The sequence below is a fragment of the Balaenoptera ricei genome, chromosome 2 (genome assembly GCF_028023285.1).
Source record: "Balaenoptera ricei isolate mBalRic1 chromosome 2, mBalRic1.hap2, whole genome shotgun sequence".
NCBI lineage: Eukaryota > Metazoa > Chordata > Mammalia > Artiodactyla > Balaenopteridae > Balaenoptera > Balaenoptera ricei.
The window spans coordinates 11,700,724-11,720,883 of record NC_082640.1 but is presented as its reverse complement, the minus strand read 5'-3'; the positions used below and the strand labels follow the sequence as shown (position 1 = coordinate 11,720,883).

The 20,160-nt window shown below is 41.2% G+C and overlaps 1 protein-coding gene across 23 annotated transcripts in view; it reads left to right on the top strand.

Moving 5' to 3' along the window:
• KIAA1217 (KIAA1217 ortholog) overlaps positions 1 to 20,160 on the top strand; it is a 494,732-nt gene that overhangs the window by 375,993 nt on the left and 98,579 nt on the right. For 22 of the 23 annotated variants that reach the window (XM_059910993.1, XM_059911016.1, XM_059910959.1 and 19 more), the window contains one exon: positions 2,782 to 2,875. In XM_059910993.1, the coding sequence (XP_059766976.1) occupies positions 2,782 to 2,875 (94 nt within the window). Of the gene's footprint in view, positions 1 to 2,781; positions 2,876 to 13,598; positions 13,935 to 20,160 lie in introns of those variants that run through there. The other variant, XM_059911002.1, reaches the window with a different exon arrangement.

Below are 20,160 nucleotides of genomic sequence, written 5' to 3'. Positions count from 1 at the left end.
AAGGTTCGACACGTGCCCTAAGGTATAGATGCTATATCTGTTACCCAACCTTCCTGCTTTTTAAAAACATGTTTAAATATTCATGGGTTTCAGAAAATTCACGCTTGTTTTTTGAAATAAATTATTAATCAAGCTGTCACCAAAAAAATCCTGAATTTACAAAGCATAAACTTAAACGTGAAGTAATCACATGATATTTAGAGAGTATGTTCACAGTAATATAATCTCATGTAGTGTTTTAACGCGGACAACCATCTTCTTGAATTTCTGCGTTTTGCAGTTAGAGAACTTGAGGGATATGGTAATAATAAATATACATGAAACTACACAAAGCCACTTTTGATTGTGGAGCTCAAGGCTGATGAGATTATTGTAAGCAGTTGGACCCCACTGTCTTGCAGCCCGTGCAAGAATTTTTGTATTACAATGAGTCATGATTTTCTAGAGGCTTTCCCAAGCCTCAGAGTATTACTACTAAGACTTTCTGCACACTTTCTTTGGGAATGTTGTGACGTAGTCACAAAAAGAGAAATGGGAGGGACGACAAAGAGGAAAAGGTGCCCAAAACTTCCAAACTGAGATGATCCTTCCTGATGCAAATTCAGTTGATAAAAGATTGGACTGGCCAAAAAGTTCATTCTAGTTTTTCCATAAGATGTTATGGAAAACCTGAATGAACTGTTTGGCCAACCCAATAAATGAAAGCAGAGCTTGAGAGAAGTGATCACTTCAAACAATAATAATTTTCAGTTAGTTCGTTTCTATTTGCAAAAGTGATGGTCTCCTTGATTCTTAGGCTGTGGTACTGATAGCCTGATTTTTTAAAAATCTCATTTAAAATGTTTAAGAAGTGGAAAGTCATTGGTTTATAAATTTGTCTATAATTTTACTTTTCAGTGTTTTGATTTACATATAAAAAGTGGATCTAAAAATATTTAAGTGGATAAAATGTGTTTATGTGGTGATGATTATAATATTTATGTGAGATGATCACATGTATGTCCTTTCCAAAAAATTATTATTCTTTGCTTTTATGCATAAAATGCCTCAAGTATATTTTATTTTATTTTATTTCACCATCAGCATTAAATAGAACCTCGCTCCTTGCAAGAAAAAAAAAATGTAGCATGTAGATTTTACCTGAAGACACTGGCTTTAGTCTTCTAAACCCAGAGACAAATTTCATTTCACATCCAGTATTTTTGAAGTGACGGTATATTTGTTAAACATTTGGCTCTTTCATCATGGTGTTGGGTTCTCCATTTTTTACTTAGGGAAATGCTACAGAGAGTTTAGGCTGAAATTCTGTGTTGTAAATGTTGCCATGGTAAACGCAAGCTGGGCCTTTACTGTTGGTTCATCTTGGATGAACATGTTTCTAAATTAATAAATCAACCTCCTGTGTTTTAAATACCTTCAGACCCACACTAAGTTTTTTTTATGGCTCAAGTAAGGTTTTCAGTTTCTTTACATCGTCCCTTGGGACTTTGCCCCCTCCTCCTCCCAGCCACAGGGTGAGTTCCTGCAGTGAATCCCCACATCCTTTTCTTCTGCAGCCTCTTCCCCTCCTAGTAAATTAGTCCCTTTTAATAACAAGGACCGCACGCCTCCCCTTAAGCAGACTTCTAATGAGCTGCTTGAAATTCGGAGCAACCATGGAAGCTGGGGCTAGTCACTGCTTTAAAGCAACCACTGACGGATATTTGATGGAGGGAGGCAAGCCTGGTCCAAGGATGCTCCACTTCGTTGAAAACAGAAACACAACCCAATAACCCCAGTGATTGCGATCAGCCCACAAAACACGTGGCTGCAGCTGGAGGAAAGGAACGTGTCTTCCTGCACAGGGTTCCCTGAGCTCACCACGCTGGCGCTGGCAGGAATCACAGTGTAGACGGGGCTAAACGTTCCTGGGGATGGCCCTTCTGCTGATGAAAGCCGCAGATGGAGGGCGAAGGACTTCGTAGACATTCCTAAGCTCTTAAATAATTTTGAGGTAGGCTCTTAGCGAATTGTGGTTCTGTCCTTTGCAGCAGTACGAGTGACTCCAGGGTTCTAAGTGGGTTCAGAGGGAGAGACAGACCAGTGGAAGAATTTATCCGCTGCTTTTCCTGTAATTCAACTTGTATGTAGAACAGTATTTTTAAAAATCCACTATGGAGAGAAGAATCTAATGAAATTTTTAAATGCCTTCAAAAAAAAAACAAGTCCACTATGGAAGAAAAAAAAGGCATCGTAAAGATACTAGTTTTGATCTTTGTGGTACTTTTCTTTTCTGGACTGCAAATACATTTTCTTTCCCTTGCTTAAGGTGTTTGAAGGAAAAACATTTTTCCTTTGCATGTATTCGTGAGATAAGCAGAAAACCAGGTGTCTGGGCAAAGTAAATGATTAAATATTTAAATATTAACCAAATCCCTTTGAACGTATTGTAAATATGGGAGCTTTATTGTTTCTTAAAGTGTTAGCTTTCATTGCCCAGAATCTTGAAGGAAGGTTTATGCTACCTGATATTTACAGGTGGAGAACTACGGGGAAAGAATAATACTTTCCTGAGGAACCAAAAAAAAAAGGAAAGGAAAGAAAAGCTGAAGTCATTTTTCTCCTTTGCCATATTTATTTTTGCCTATTTTTATGGTAAAATAACTTTTTGCCTGGTTGATTGCACACAACGGCTAGATTGTCTGTGGATGTCTTTTACCTGATTCTTAACGGTCAGGCGAAGGAAATGGCCAAAATAAGGCTCCTTTCATCTGCCATAGTTATTGATGTTTTTGATTCCAGGAACATTCAGGACAGATCCCTTCTCAAAGTGTACAACAAGGATCCTGCCCATGCATTCAACCACACACCGAAAACTGTGAACGGAGACGTGAGGGTAAGTGTCCCGGTTCTATTTTTACTTTAATTCTGTGGGTTGAACCATCCCTCCTCCTGGCGTGTGGTCCCTGTGTAATCACACCCAAACATCAGATTTGGGGGGTTCTTGTCTGATAACTCATTATTTGTTCATTGGTAGAGAAATCGGATTTCCTGATCATTTGGAGTAAAGGGATTGAAACAGGGCTTCACACATCCTAATTCATCTCTAAGCATGGGGTTTAGTTATGTCCTTACTCCAGGGGGGTCCTGAAAATCTGTACATGAAAGGGTTCTTGGTCCATAATACATTAACTTATTCAGAGGATCTCTTGCTGTTTTTTCTCCAGTTAAAACAAGACTAACATACCAACAACAACAAAGCCCGTGCATAACTGCATGTAGAATCTATTAATATCCTTATATCTGCTATTCCAAGTCCTGGCAGCCTAATTAAATTATTCACCTCCTGATTCAGGACTGTTTGCTGTTATAACAGCAAATAGTGTTAGATATTATCAAATGTCACCTGAATTGTGTTGAGGGCAAAGTACAAAAATCTGCATGCTTTGTGAGCTAAAATTCTCTAGATTTAGATCATCGTAGAAGATTATCCAGACATTCAAAGCACACAGGGATATTTTGAAGAATAAAGAACAGGGAAACTGAAAAGGCAGATTGTAAAATCACACTAATGCAAGTCCATTAGAAAGGGATTGAGTTTCTAACCGTAGCACTACACTCCTCTGCAGTAAAAATGAGAAGAAAAAAAGATTAACTTCTCCAGATGCACCTTCCCCCCTACCCCACCCCATCGCCCCACACAAATTTAGAAGGTGCCTCGCCATTTTATTTCATCCTTTCTGAGGATTAGCACTGGATGCTGAAAAAGTTTAACTAGAAGAAAAGTAAATGAGTAGGTTCTATTGTCAAGAAACCCAGGCACTGTCTGTCCTAGAGTTGCAGTAGCGTTCTTCAAGGTCTTTGCTTCCTGACAGTGGGTATTAGTTTTTCTACTGCTGCTGTAACAAATTATCACATATTTAGTGGCTTAAAATGACACAGATTTACTATCTTACAGTTCTAGAGGTCAGAAGTCCGACATAACTCCAGTGGACTAAAATCAAGAGGTCACTGGCATTCCTTTCCAGAAGCTTGGAGACAATATGTTTTCTTTTTTTCTCCAGCTTCTAGAAGCCACCCCCATTCCTCATCTTGTAACCCTTTTCCTCCATCTTTAAACCCAGCCAAGTAGCATCTTTCTGACCCTGCTTCCCTCATCACACCTCCAGCCCTCCCTCTTCCTTTGTTAAGGACACTTGTGATAACATTGGGCCCAATACTCCAGAATAATCTCCTTGTATTAGGGTCAGCTGATTGGCCACCTTCATCCCCTTTTCCGTGTAGTCACAGGTTCTGGGGACTAGGACGAAGACATCTTTGTTCTGCCTACCACGCAGGATCTGTGAGTTTAGGACCAGGAGGCCAGGAGGTAAAATATAAAGTGCTGGGAGAATTTCCATGTCATTCTGGACTGGACGATGAGTGATGGCATTGTGGGATCAGATCCTACACACTTTTGGAGGAAGAGGCCTCTCACGTTCTCCACGGCTGCTTTTTTATGTCAGAAATAATCTGTGATCTGAAGTGGAGGCTGTGCTGCTACTTCAGGAGAGCTAGGATTTGGAGGTTTGCTTTTAGGCAGTTACACTTTCAGTATAAACGAGCTCCACGTGAAGACCGATGGAATCACGCTATTGACGAAGCCTGCGCCGAATATTATGGTACGCTTCGCTTTTCATGACCTCGTTCTTCTCTTTCTCAGTGACATTCTTAAGAGTCTTTGCTCCCTTGGAGATCCTTACTTTTTGAGACATCTAGCCTTCAAAGTTTCATGAGTTTCAGAGTTCTGTTTTTGCTACGTGCAGTCCACACAGGGGTCCCAGAATCGCCTCTGAAAATCTTGTTTATGGCTGGGGAGGACACCTGTTTTTAACTCTTGAGCAGATGTGGTATCTCCATGAGGCGCAGCAGTGAGCACGGAGAAAATCAATTATTAACCATCTGGACAGAGTCTATGAGGATTCAGAACGTTGGCTCTGGGTTTCAGTAGAGTTGTTCAGTTTTTACTTTTAGACGAGACCCTGGTGGGTCACTTTCCGAGTGGCCCACAGCCTGCTTTAGACAGCAGTGTTCTCTGGAGGAAAGTCAGACTGTTCGCCCTAGAGGAGGAGAAACGAATGTTCACCATCCAACCCACAGAAAAACTTTCAGGTTTCAGTGAAGACGACTTAGACGTGAGAAATAGAACTCAGTTTTAAAATCAACTCAGTGTGATCGTGCCTGCAGTTTGCAACTTGGCCCCTATTGATGGATTCCAGAAGCTAAAAGACCTGGAATTCCTTCCGCCTCACCTTTTGGCTCTGGGGGTTGGAATTCTGTCTCCTTCTTGTTGAAGGTGGCTGCCTTGCTATTAAAGGAAAGGAAGCTTTGTTGAATCCTGCCAGGAACGCAGCTGCATAAGCCCATTGCTCATGGTAAAGAACAGAAATAGAGAACAGAGCAAGGCTCAACTGCTGTAGACTAAACCAAGCTGCATGGTGGGTGGAGAGCTCCATCTTCTCGTATGTGTGCAACGCGCACGTGGCCGGGCAGGAATTTGATGATAACTGCTCACCTGAGGCAGTTGTGCAGCCCTGCGCCTGATGTCTCTGGTCTTCATCCCCCAGCCTCCGGAGGCAGCCTGGGCCAGACCTCCCAGCTGCCCACTCGTTACCGATCCACGTGCGTGTCTCGGAAAACATGGTTGGGACCAGGCAGAGGCACAACAGCGGCAATGCCAGCACTTTGTGGTGGCCTCGGAGACTTTCCTTAGACAATGCATTTAATATCTTGCCTGTGAGAGAAGAGAAAATGTGAGACTCTGGATCCAAAATGGTCAGTTATCCAGAGCAGTGATGGTAGTGGTGTTAGTCATGAAGCGTGGGAAACTAAAGTATTAACGCCGAGGTTTTGGGCCTTAGGGCGTGCGTGGAATAGATGTTTGGTGGGGAAAACACGTGTCGAGTTTTTCATCGAGCATCTAGCTGAGCATTTTTTAAATTGATTTATTTTTTTACCTGAAGTATAGTTGATATACAATATTGTGTTAGTTTCAGGTATACAGCAAAGGGATTCAGTTATTTTTTTCAGATTATATTCTATTATAGGCTATTATAAGATATTGAATATAGTTCCCTGTGCTATACAGTAAATCCTTATTGCTTATCTATCTTCTGTATAGTAGTTTTTGTCTATTAATCCCATACTCCTAATTTGTCCCTCCCTTCTTCCCTCCCTCTCCCGTTTGGTAAACATGTGTTTGTTTTCTGTCTGTGAGTCTGTTTCTGTTTTGTATATAGATTCATTTGTAATATTTTTAGATTCCACATATAAGTGATATCATATAGTATTTGTCTTTCTCTGTGTAACTTCACTAAGTATAATATTCTCTAGGTCGATCCATGTTGCTGCAAATGACAATATTTCATTCTTTTTATGGAAGAGTAATATTTCATTGTGTGTGTGTATATATATATATATACATATACATACATACACACCCCTCATCTTCTTAAGCCAGTCATCGGTTAATGGGCACTTGGGTTGTTTCCATGTCTTGGCTATTGTAAATAGTGCTTCTGTGAACAATGGGGTGCATGTATCTTTTCAATTTAGAGTTTTTGTTGCTTCCTGAGCTGAGCACCTTTGAAGCTAGTCTATCCAATGAGACTTGTGGTTCTCTGCTGGAACTGAGCATCCCCTGATTCTTTACATGTGGGTGCAAATCACCCAGATCTAAATGAATCGCCTGGCTTTTGTTTCATCACATTAGATAGTAGCTTTGATAATTAAGTTCCCAAGGGGCTGAGCTCACCACATGGAACGGGCCCTTTTGCCAAAATTACATATGTACTCATGGGTTTGTAATTCACACATGTACAACTCAGAAGATGAGCTCTTCCATTCCGTGGCTCTCAGAGGGTACCAGGGACTTCCTGTTCACCAAACCTAGTGGCTTTTTCACAGTTTTCAGGCTTTTCCACCTTCTTGTGTGCTTTGAGATTACTTCCCAAGGTTCTTTGCTCCAATCAGTCAGTTCTCTCCTTCCTGTATGTCTTTAATTTTTACTTGCATGTAAGACAGCTTCCACATTTGCATAGAGAATGCATTCCCCAGAATGGCCCTGCATCTTAAATTACTTCCTAATGGCCAACTCACTTACTGCCCCCCAGACCTCTTCTATCTGACCTCTGCATTTCACTGTGATGGGTGGTCTCCTTAGAAACCTTGGTTCCCATTACACTGCCATCTCTAAATCCCTTGCCTACATGCAAACACACCCCAGCCTCCTTCATTTACTAACTCTTCTTCTTCCTCTTGCCCTCTACCTGGTCTTCAGTGCCTTCAGGCAGGCTTCACCTGTGTGTGTGTGTGTGTGTGTGTGTGTGTGTGTGTGTGTGTGTGTGTGTGTTTGAATTTGCTTTTTTTCTTTCATCTGCACCTTTTCACTTGTCATTTTTGTCTTACTACTGATTTAACCATTAGGTCAATGTAGGTGACCCTTAGAACTCTGTCCCTAACTCTGCCATTTCTCTAGAGTTCAAAACCAATGTTCAACTTTCAAGTGGTTGTCTCCACATGGATATTCTTCCAGTGTGTCCAGTGTATCCTGTCGAAGAAAAAAGAAATCCTAATCTTTTTTTTTAGCCCCAAGCCTTTTCCTCCTTGTTTTTCTGTCTTTGTGAATGAGGACATGACTGCTCATGGTGTGTATGTGTGTGCATGTGCCTGTGTGTTTTGAAGGGTGAGAGAGAAGAGATTTAAGAAGTCGAGTTATCAGTGAGTCTTCAACGGCCTAACTCCTGTTTCTCCCCCCATCCCACCAGTGCCCAGAGCCCGTCCATTTCACTCTGCAAGGACTCTTACGCACCACCCTGCCGCCCCGGCCTGCACCATAACTCTCACGATAGCTAACTTTTTTGTGCATTGATGAAGCACGTTGACGGCTAATTTCATGTAAATCCTCCAGGCGCCATTTTGAGGCAGGTATTGGTACAAGCCCTTGTATTTATAGCTCAGAAAACAGTTGCTTAGGTCTGTTGAAGACACCTGCCCAAGGCCACACAGCAAGAGAGTGCAGAGCTGAGATCTGAATCCAGGCAGCTTGGCTGCAGATCCCAGGCTCTTAGCAACACTGCTCTGATGCTGTAGTTCTGGCGTTCTTTATTTTTCTATCAGTCAGTTATGCAACAGCCTTTAACCGGTCTCCCCAACTCTTTTTACTCCAGTCAATCAGCTATTTGCCGAGTCAGGTCCCTAAGCGCAACTTGCCATTGTGCAAAGAATAGCACAGGCTGATGGTCGATATCATCTCCATCCCAACAGCCAACCTGAGCCACCTCAGTTCTTGCTCCGAGTCTCTGAAATGCACTGTCCTTCCCCACATACAGTAAATCCCCTATATACAAATGAGTTCCGTTCTGAGAGCGAGTTCGTTAAGTCCAATTTGTTCATTAAGTCCAACCGAGTTAGCCTAAGTACCCAACTAACACGATCAGCTGTATAGTACTGTACCAGCTACATCACCACTGCTTTTATGCTTGCTTCCGGACATCCTGGGCTTGAAATAAAGATACTGATTACTGCACCGTATACAGTAGTGTACAGTAAAGTACACAAAAGCACAGCCATTTGTAGGGGATGCACACACCTGACAATGTATGCCAGACACGTGAACTAACTTACGTGATTGGACATGCAAACGCACGTTCGTATCTTTGAAAGTTTGCAACTTGAAGGTTCGTATGTAGGGGACTTACTGTCTATACCTTCCGAAATTCCACGCATCAAACATACTACAAGACAATTGCTCAATTATGTCGACAAGCTGCTGGCATGAAAAAAGGGTGGGAAGGGACACTGTTCTATTTCTCAGGTCTCTTCTATCCCCTAACAACCAAAGACCATGTGTGCACCATGTTTGGATCCTGATTGGAACAAACCAACTGTAAAAGACATCTTTGAAACTATTTGGGAAATTTGAACATGTGTTAGGAATCAGATGCTATTAAGGGATAACCAGTAATTCTGCTGGGTATAATAATGGCTTGGTGGTTATGTTTTTAAAAATGAGACACACTAAAGTATTTACAGGCTAAAACGGCATGACTGCTGGGGTTTGCTTTAAAATGCTCTGGCAAAACAAACCCAAAAAGTGTCAATTGATGAAACAAAATTGGTAAAATGTTGAAAAATGTCAGAGCTGGATGATGGGAGTTCATTATATTATTTTCTCTACTTATTTTATGGTGGAAATGCCCATAATAAAATGTGAAAAAGTAAAAACTTGCTATTAGAGGCCAAATAAAAGACCGCCTACTCTATGAAGACTTCCCTGTCAGATTTAATCTTTCCTTTTTGGGGAGGCATGTTATACATTCTCCTGGTGTTTTAATCCTTTAGGTGCATGCTTATCTTATCGCACAAGATTATAAGTTCTCCGAGGGCACACACCAGCTCGTGTTCATCTCAGAAAGCCAGTCTTGGTGCTTCATCCGTGGCGAGTGTAAATGCTTGTTAAGCAGATGCTTTGAGTGCTAGAATCATGGTGCTACAACTGGTGTATTATTCATTTTCTGTCATTAATGAGAACCCACTGTAAAAATATCTCTCTGTTCTCATCACCAGAAATAGTTGTGTTCCTCCTGGTTTATTTTTATCATATGGACACTTTGAATCTTGTAAGTGATCATTTTTCCTCTTTGTGTTGCTACTCTAAAGCTTAGAATTAAATTCATGGCTCACCCACAGCTAGTGTACAGGCATTTACAGCGTGAGTGTTGGTGGTGTGCTGGCTTCGTGCCTGGCGTCTATTTTTAATTTTCCTACTTTCATCTTCTTTGTGTCATACATTCCAATTTGACTTTTTCGGGGGGTGCAAAATTGTAATGATTTCTGTGAACTCTATTAATTTCTTTGTGGAATCAGTCAGGATATATAAGTAGTATTCAGTTGGGACATCCCTGGCGGTCCAGTGGTTAAGACTCGGCGCTTTCATTGCTGAGGGTGCGGGTTCAATCCCTGGTCGGGGAACTAAGATCCTGCAAGCCGCGCGGTGCGGCCAAAAATAAATTAATTAATTTAATTTAATTTTCTTTTAAAAAGTAGTATTCATTCTATACCATTGTGTTTCTAGATATGATAATAGACCTTTTTGTGTCCCCGTAGAAGTAGAAGGCAATGTGTTAAATACTTCACATGTTATTTAAATTAGTCAACAACTCTACAAAGCATGTAAGCTGACTCAGTTTTTACAGATGATAAAATTGAGGCCAGTGATGTCTTTTCCAGGCCCGAATAGCTGGTACATGTCAGACATGGGATTTGAACCCAGTTCTTTCTGACTCTTTGCACTCAGCCCACAGCCTCCCTTCCTTGACGTTCCATTCAAGTTTTGCAAGTTTTGAAATGATGTTCTTAACAAGATTTTAGAACATGTAAAATATCCTTTGTAAATATTTGTCTCACTTCTTAATTCTATTATGTGTCTATTTCCTGGCATCTTTTTATATTGAACATGCTCCATTCTATTCTGTTCTGACTGGGCTAAACGGATATCCCACCAAAAAACAAAAAACAAAAGAACGGAGAAAGAGTAGAAGAAAGAGAAAGAAGAAGTATGTACCGTTTAGTATGTATGTCTGAAATGGCCCTTCCACAGAGCTCAGAGCCCTCTTTTCTACAGGGCAGTGCTCTGATTGAGAAGAAGTGTTTGGGATTTGGGGAAGGATAAAGTAATCCTACAGAAGTGGAAGACAGGAGAATCCCTTAGAAATAGAAGTTTCAGAAACCACTCCTAACTAATTTTCTCTCATTCACTCAAGATCCTCCTTGACCCGGCCACCCTGGTGTCCCCTTCACTCACGCAATGGCAGTGACATTAATAACTAACATTCATGAAACACTCTGTGCCAAGTACGGTGCTGAGCATGGTGCTCAAAATCACTCTCATTTGTTCAGAACAACCCAGTGTGAGAGGAACTCTTATGGCCCCCTGTTTCAGATGTGGAAACTGAGGATCAGAGAGGTTAGGGAACTTGCTCAAAGCCACACAGCTCATCAGAGATGGAGCTAGATTCGGAGCCAGACAGGCCGGCTCCAGAACTGACCTTCTCACCACTACAGTGCTCACTACTGCCCTTCCCCACGCTACTGTCTTCATCATCAGTGTCCACGGGCCACCCATTTTTTTAATTATGTAAGCTTCAGGTGGGCGGCATCTATATAGACTCCAGAGCAATCACTACCGCACATCTAGTTTCCATCCATCATCATACAGTTGATCCTCTTCCCCCATTTCACCCTTCCCCCAACGTCCTTTCCCCCTAATAACCACCAATCTGTTCTCTGTATCTGTGAGTTCGTTTTTGTTTTATCTTGTTTGTTCACTGGTTTTGGTGGTTTTGTTTTTGTTTAGACTCCACATATGAGTGAAATCATACAGTGTTGGTCTTTCTCTGTCTGACTTATTTCACTTAGTGTAATACCCTCCTGGTCCATTCATGTTGTTGCAAACAGCAGGGTTTCATTCTTTTTTATGGCTGAGTGGTATTCCATTGTATGTATGTATGTTTATGCATGTGTACATTTCACAGCTTCATCCATTCATCCACTGATGGACACTTAGGTTGTTTCCATATCTTGGCTACTGTAAATAGTGCTGCAGTGAACATGGGGGTGCAGATATCTTTTCAAATTAGTGTTCTTGTGTTCTTTGGATAAATACCCATCCGTAGACTAGCTGGGTCATATGGCAGTTCTATTCTTATTTTTTTGAGGAATCTCCATACTGTCTCCCATAGTGGCTGCGCCAATTTACAATCCCACCAGCAGTGTGCGAGGGTTCCCTTTTCTCCACATCATGTGCTGCCCATTTCTGAACTCAACAGCCACTATCTTCTTCAAGCCTTTCCTTACTCCTCTCGTCTCCAAGCCTCACTCACTACTGTCCCTTCTCTGATTCCGTAGAACCTCACCGGTCCCCCCCCGCCGCCTCTGATCACCCTCACCTTTTCCTGTCTGCATCGTAGTTACTGATGTGTACATCTTAAGTTCTGTTCTAAACTCCAGGCTTCAGGGGGCAAAGCCCCTATTCCATTCATCTTCACACTCTCTGTTTCCCTGAGAAAATGTCCTGCTTTGAGGAAATTCTCATTAAACGTCTGGTTGGAAAAGGGGCTCATGTCAGCACTTTTCGTATCACAAACTTTTAGTTAATAACGTTCTCTGCTAAGACCAGCACAGTGATTTACACATGTAAACATTTGAGATTTATAGCACATCCCCTTGTTTATCCCAGGAATAATTCCTGACCAAAATGAGAACTAAGAATGTCTATTCTAACAAAATTACCCATCCTATAAATATAATTTTATCACAGTTAATTACCCTATAATTTAAGATGAGAGTAACAGATTTGTCAGATTGAACTAAGTGATTGTCAGAAATGCACACATACCTGCATTTTATTTTCAAGAGTTAAATTCACCCGTGGTAGAAAGTAAGCAAATCTCTGGATAACAAATTAAATAAGACAGATCTTGGTTTACTGTATTTATAACTCAGCAGGACAGATCTTGCTTTTAGACTGCATGGGAATCAGTATTTCAAATACCTCCAAACTTATCAAGTAGGGGTGATGATTTTGGAACAGTTAACCTACTTCCGTTATTGTGAAGTTTCGCTAATCCACTCACCCAACCATTATGCATTGAGTCTCTCTGATGGTTCAGGCTCCTGTATAAGACTCCGAAGATATAATAGTGACCAAGTATGGTAACTGCCCTCACAGATCTTCCAATCTAGTAGAAGATCAGAAAGTCAATAATCAATAATGATACAGACATCTGTAATTTTCACATCCATTACAGGCTATGTGCCATCTTGCCTTCATCCGATTATTTGCTGGAGTTAACACTATGGAACTGGCTTTCGAGGGATGCACCTCATTATGTCCCTTTTATGCCCTTTTATGACGTGTCTTTCTTTCTTTCTTTCTTTCTTTCTTTCTTTCTTTCTTTCTTTATGGCTGTGTTGGGTCTTCGTTTCTGTGCGAGGGCTTTCTGTAGTTGTGGCAAGTGGGTGCCACTCTTCATCGCGGTGCGCGGGCCTCTCACTATCGCGGCCTCTCTTGTTGCGGAGCACAGGCTCCAGACGCGCAGGCTCAGTAGCTGTGGCTCACGGGCCTAGTTGCCTCGCGGCATGTGGGATCTTCCCAGACCAGGGCTCGAACCCGTGTCCCCTGCATTGGCAGGTGGATTCCCAACCACTGCGCCACCAGGGAAGCCCTGACGTGTCTTTCTGACAGGCGAAAAGATGTTTCTGTTGCAGTTGGTAAGGAATTACTCTTACTGAAATGATTAGCTGGGCAAACACATTCTAATACAGTGGCTCTCCAGAGCAAGGTATTTGCTTCCTTCCTCCCTGCTTCCAGCTTTATTTTTTAAGACGCAAGAAAGAGTAATATATGCATATCTGATAGGCAGCTTCCGAGTGTTACAAATCTCATCTTTCCTGCTGTGTGGCTGCTTGCTTTTCCTTGCACTTTTTTTTTGGTCGTTGAGAGGTTATGACAACATGAGCCATATTGTATTTATAAACATCACGTGTTCCCTTGATATGGCTTGCCGTTTCTGCCAGACGGAACACATGGAAGAAACATTTCTTGTTAACTCAGCATTGGTTTTTAGTTATGCTGATTTCCGGGACAGGAAAAATGCCTTCCTACTCAGATTTAACTTTCACAGAGGAGAAACAAAACCTCTGAATGTCCGTGAAATAGTTTTAACAAGGGTGGATACAGCTCCTTTAAACCACATATTTTGACTAAAACTTCCTTCTGTAAAAAACCCCAAGCCTTGCATTTATTTACCATCAAGACAGGCAGAGCTGGAAGCATTTGAGAGATGGGTGGTTTCAGGGTCTCTGCACGTCTAGAAAGTTTCTTCTAGAAGAGAACGGTTCGTGGAAGATGTAAGGTAAGAACTGTGCCTTTATAACAAAATAAGATTTTCAGAATTTTTTGGTCCTGCTGTAGCACACTTACCTCCATTTGAGTTAACTTTTCTGTATTCAAGTTCAATGCAATGTGGAATTTAAATGCTGGGTTTTTATTTTAACTTCTTGCACACTGCTTAGAAGGAAACTTCTTTGTTATTGGCATTAGTCTGTTTTTTAAAATCCACTTAAGTTACATTGGGCTGTCTCCAATCTATAATCTCATGATCTAGTTTCTGCTTAACCTTACAATTTAGAAAAGGATTTCAAGTGTCAACCTTGTTTGCTAGTACAGATCTCATTGATATATGTGTTTTGTGACAATTTTCAGTGTTTTCACAAAGGTATTGGACTTGCCTTCGGTTTCTGAGACAAATGAAAATTTGAAGGCGTGGTACAAATTGGGGGGAGCGGAGGGGGCGTTAGTATGCTTCTTTCAACATTCAAGGAAAACGTTATTTATTGTATTTTCCTTGTGAACATCACTTTACATTTTAAAATATAAAGTGCTTTTTTATCTGGGTTTTTAAAACTTCTTTAAGAAATATCAATTTAAGCCTTATGTATAACATTAAAAATGTCTGCAATTTTTATATAACAGATATAAGCCTGTTATTATCAGGTTTAATGGAAAAACCTGGAAAAAAAATCTTTGGCAGAAATTATATTTACTTGAGATAAGTATTCTGTCTTATTCTTGTAATAGTTCAGTCACAATGTTTTGTATTTATTTCTTTTAAAGACATTTAATGAGAGCAATGTCCTTTTAAGGCAGTCTGTTTCCTTTTAAAGGTACATGTGTGCGTGGATCTGTTTATCTTTATCCCAATTTATAGATGAGTTAGTATGGATGAGAAGTTGTTAACCAATGTGGTCTCAATAATATATATTATTTCATTTAGTCATCGTTATAACCCCAAGGCATAGGTACTTTTATACCCATTTTAAGGTTGGAAAACTGAGGCTGAGAGAGATTAAGTGACAAATCACACACTAGTGAGGAGCAAAGCTGGGATTCAGCCCCAGGCTGACTGTGTCTATAGTCCCTGTTTTGAAATCCCACACTGCACACCCTTCCTTACCAGTAGCTAAGAACTCCCAGTCTGCAGTCAGATACAGGTAACTTATCTTGAAAATCATCATCATCAAAGAGCAATACTTATTCGGCTTCAAGAGAAATTATTTTGTACAGTTTGGGGATTTTTTTGGTTCTATCTGTAGCATCCAAAACCCTAGTATCAGACTGGTTGTTTATCCGGGGACTTGGTTGCAACTTACTTGGAGTAAGAAGAACACAGTGAAAGTCAGATCGTGTGGGGATTGCAAAAAGCACCGTGGATGAACTACGCTCTCCTCCTTCCTGCTTCCTTCTTTGCTTCATGTGCTGCGTCACTCATAAAAACCGTCTTCCCGGGACAGGGCAGGGAGCTGATTCATGAGCCTGATTTGGAAGTGAGAAAGTGTCTTGGAATGGAGATTTGCCTACATGTGCCTGCCTGCTGCCCTTTCAGGCTTCTGGCAGAGCCGTTAGGAGAAGGACAGCAAGAAAGTTACAGAACATCGGAGGTGGAGGGTTCTGGAGTGGCTAGCCAAGCCACCCCAGAGGCAGGGACTGTTGCTCTCCTCAGCACACCTTCCACCCCACTGCCCGAAGATTGAGACCTCCCTCGGCTGCAAAACACATCCTGGTGATTTGCGATGAGAAGTAATTACTGCCAACAGCATCAACAGGGATGCAGCTGCTCATCACGGCCCTGAACTTGGGCTGCAGGATCAAGGCAACTTGCTTCCAGCTCCATGGCTGCATAAAATCCAGGGCTGGCCAACAGCCAGCAAATTGGATCAGAACAGGACTTTCCTCTTCCTTCAGCACGGGCTGGGTTGTTAGCCATTGCTGGGGAGATCCGGAGGGGTTTACGCCACACCCTCTGCCCTTTGATACCCAAACCGCGCCTCTTGGCTTGGCTTTTGTAAATACAGATGTTAGCAGAAATTGCCTCTGACGGGCAGTTTATTAAATCCTGGTATTTTCAGGTTGTATTCTTTGTACCCACATGTTGCTTTCTTCCTGGGGTTTTGTTTTTCTGTCTTCTCCGTGGGTCCCCATCAGGGAAGCCCAGACTATAGGAGATTGCATCCGGCCACCTCAGCACAGGTTCCCTTGGTCCAAGACCCTAATTTGTAGAGAGCTTCCAGGGGACTATTCTTTTTTTATTTCTTTTTTTAAATTGAAGTATAGTTGATTTACAGTATTGTCTTAGTTTTTGGGTGTACAGCAAAGTGATTCAGTTACATATATATATTTTTTCAGGTTCTTTTCCCTTATAGGTTATCATAAGATATTGAATATAGTTCCCTGTTCTATACAGTAAATTCTTGTTGCTTATCTAATTTATGTATAGTAGTGTGTATCTGGGGACCATTCTTTTCTTTACACTTTTTCTTACATTTCTCAGCATGTTATATAAATGCTTTTATATAAATAGTGTTACTTTTATATATATATATATATATATATATATATATATATATTTGTTGGGGGAAAAGCACATGTTAATTTTTCTAAAGAGGGAAAAAAAAGTTTTTAAGCTATAAATCACCTGGTGCTAAGCCATTTCCTTTTCTTGCCCATGGGGTCTGCATGTAATTTGCAGGAGCCATACGTCTGCCCCTGAGACACTTGCACTGCTACTCCAGACTGGTGGCTGAGGAAATACACCTGATCTGTGTCATTGATGTTACCTCAAGAAACAGGCCTGGCTGACTTGGAATCATAGAGTTTCAGAGGTGGAAATAAGGTCTTACAAATCATCTTTTATAACCCTTCACCTGTCAGTTGAGACTCCGGAGGCCTGGCGTGGATGGAGTGACTTGGTCCAGATCACAAAATTAGGAAGTGACAAAAACCTCAGACCAGCTCTTTCTCCATGTCTAGTGCCCCCCTGCTTTAGTTCTCACCCGACTGGATCCCCCAAGGTGTGTTTTCTTGGTTGATTTAGGAAAAGACTCTACATCTGACTTCCCTGAGCCATCCGTGTTGCAGTTAAGTGTATAGCCAGGTCCCCCTTCCTGTTCAGATAGCAGCCCAGCCCTGCAGTGGGACCAGAGCTCATTAATTGGAAATGCATGGGCCTGGCCCAAAAAATAAATGGATTTTGAGCTAACCAGATTTAGATTATCCAATATTTTTATTGAAAGAGAATAGGCCATCAAGTCAACTGAAGAAACAGCAGCTGCTTCAAATTATGAGATGCTTTGAATAAAGCAATCTTGGCTTAAAAGAGTTGGGAAGTATGATAGCATTATTTGCAAAAGTCAGCCTCTTTGCTGAAGCAATGGCTCCTATGATAACCCTGTTGGAAACTCCCACATATCCCTACTCAGACTACTTTGTAAGTTGCTCTTCACTTGGAACCAGTGATTTTTGACAGCACACAGAAAAACAGATTCCTACATTTTAATGATTATATAATGTTGTTGTATGGAGTATTGGAAAGATAAGTAGCACAAAGAACCTGAGAGTTAATGAATATGATTGTTCATCACAACTAGGTAAGAAAGAAAAGGTCAATTTAAAACTGACATCAAGAAAAGCATTAAAGAGTAAATAATACAGCCGGTGTGAGGATGTGGCCGAAATGGTGACAGTCTCTTGTGACTGAGCAAAGTGTAGAAACCAAGGCTTTAAGGTAAAGCCCAAATTACAGAGAGGACAGAGCAAAACGTCATTAAAGATTATACAGTTGACAGCCATGAACCGTTCTGATGTCAGAATAAAATCTAATTCTTGTTTAAGAGTCCTCAGGACCTCTGGTGTCTTGTTACTTGGCCCAAAAGAAAAGCTGTTCAGTACATCATTTTTGTGCAGATTTATTTATTTAAGACCTGTCCAGATAAGAGGTGTGAACGCCGAGTGCATCGTTTCAGCTGGAGGACCACTGCTCCTCGCTCAGGCTGCACTAACTCACCCCATATTCCTGAAATAGGAAGACTGTTTCCCTCAGTTGGTTGATCGCCACATGTACTTGATTTCTTTCTTTTTATTTTTTTTTTCTTTTCCTGTGAAATCAAAGGTCATGCTTTCCCTTGTTCTGATTGAACTCTTTGAACCTGTTCCTTTTTGCTTGCCCTTGATATGGTATCAAGAGCTGCCAAAGGAAAACCGAAACAAGAAATGGTAATGATGTTAATGATGAGGTAATTCAGACATAGGGGGGACCTGATCTACAAGGCACTTAAACTTCAAAGCAAACGCCTCTAAAGTGTTGGGTGTCACGGTCAGGGTCTGAAGGCTTCATACAGATGAGCAACTAGGGCTGTTCCTTGTATTCCCTTCCAAGGAGGAAGGCAACTGAATGGAACATTCTGTAGGTGGGTCCCTACTCCCTTGCCAGAGGGACTGAGGGAACATTCTGGTTACATATCCACAAAGTGGGTATCATTTTTGCTTGCCTTGAAAAGCAAATCTAAAAATATATTTCCTAGCAGCTGTGTAACTGCAAAACAAAACAAAAAAAAATCTGCTCTACTGCAGCACAGATTACTCACTAGATATCTCCAGGGTTCAGATGTTAATGCTTCAGAAATTTGCTGCAGATTTTACTGTATATATTTAGACCAAGGAACCTATTAGCTTGCGATCCGCTAGAACCTCTACATTCTCATGAAAATGAGAAATGTGCCACTGTTGGCAACTTAAGGCTATAATTATGTTAATCTGACCATTCTAAGACTGAAATACGTTGTTTTAAAATGTTTCTGTATTTTTTATTATTCGTAACAATGATCTGAAGAAACTTGGTGAAATGCTAATAAGTTTCTATTCAGTATCACTTTGTGACTAGAGCATAAAAATGAGTCAAATGTGGTACTTGGATATTTTTAATTTGGGCAGAGAATTTTTATCTACAGATATGTACTCATATACACAGTGCATCTTAATAATATGAAAACTACCCAAATGTACTTTTATATTTTAAATGTAGAGACAGTGCATATACATGCAAGGCCGTCTCCACATGTATGCCCAGTAACAAAAATTTCAACGTTTGCATTGAATCACCACACTTTGCTATACCAAAAAAAGGAAAGGTCAAAAATCATTTTTTGAGCAATACCACAAGGTAAATGTTTTTCTATCACGAAGTATTCTAAAGCACATGGGTCCCTGTTTTTAATGTGGGACCGGACTAAAATGGACTGTATAGTTGAAATTCTGAGCACATCCAAAAACTTGCCTTTAGCTACTTGGTTCAGCTTCCTCCTCACCAACCAAAACTTTTATTCCAGCCACAGTCAAGTGATGACATGGATTCTCTTTTCATTCCCAAAGAGAAGTTCTCCCCGATGATAAGATAGGAAGGGAAGAAGAAAGATCCAAAACAAGGATGTGGGTCATCACCCATCTCACAATTTTTATAAATAATTAATACTTGAATCTGCTAGTTGAACCAGTATCAAGTGGATGGAGAGTCTTATGTCTCCTGATCTGGGTTCAGGATCACCAATTCGTGTGGGAATGGGAATGAGGAAAAGCGCCTCCTTGAAATGCGAGTTGATCGCATATGAATGGACTTTTTTTCTCAAGGATGAGGTCTTCGGAATATAATACAGCATGGTGTTCTTGTGTTGGCTGCTTTCAGAATCTTCTTTCTTTCGTGAGCTCTTGTATCTCAAGAAGAGAGTGTATCATTCTCTTTACCCTCCTGTGCGTGTGTTAAAGTGGGGATTAGCCATTCTATTCGTGTTGCTCTCACAATTCATGGGGTGAGCCCGTGAATATTCATCGTACTGTGTGTGGACCATGCGCTTCTGCACGCAAAGTCACAGAAGGATAATTCAGCCCATTTGATGTTCACAGCACCAGCAGGGTAAGTACAGAAGCTGTTCCCGAACTCACTTTGCAGCAGAACCAGTGGCAGGACCACAGTCACCGCCGTGAGACCACAGCCCGAGGACATCCTCGGGAACAGAAACCAAGTCTTTTCATTCATAATCCAGCATTCTCTCCACCACACCCTGCTGTCCCCCTTCTGTATCACGGTGAAGAAGGGGACTGATCAGAGAGGGAAGATGATGAAATCTTTTTAAAAAAAAACTTTGGAAACTACTTTGTGGGCTTCAGCACATTGAAGAAGTTGAGAGTTGAGGGTCTCTGGAATCAAGACAACGTCTTCTAATTTTAAGAAACTCCCTTTGTCTGTTGAT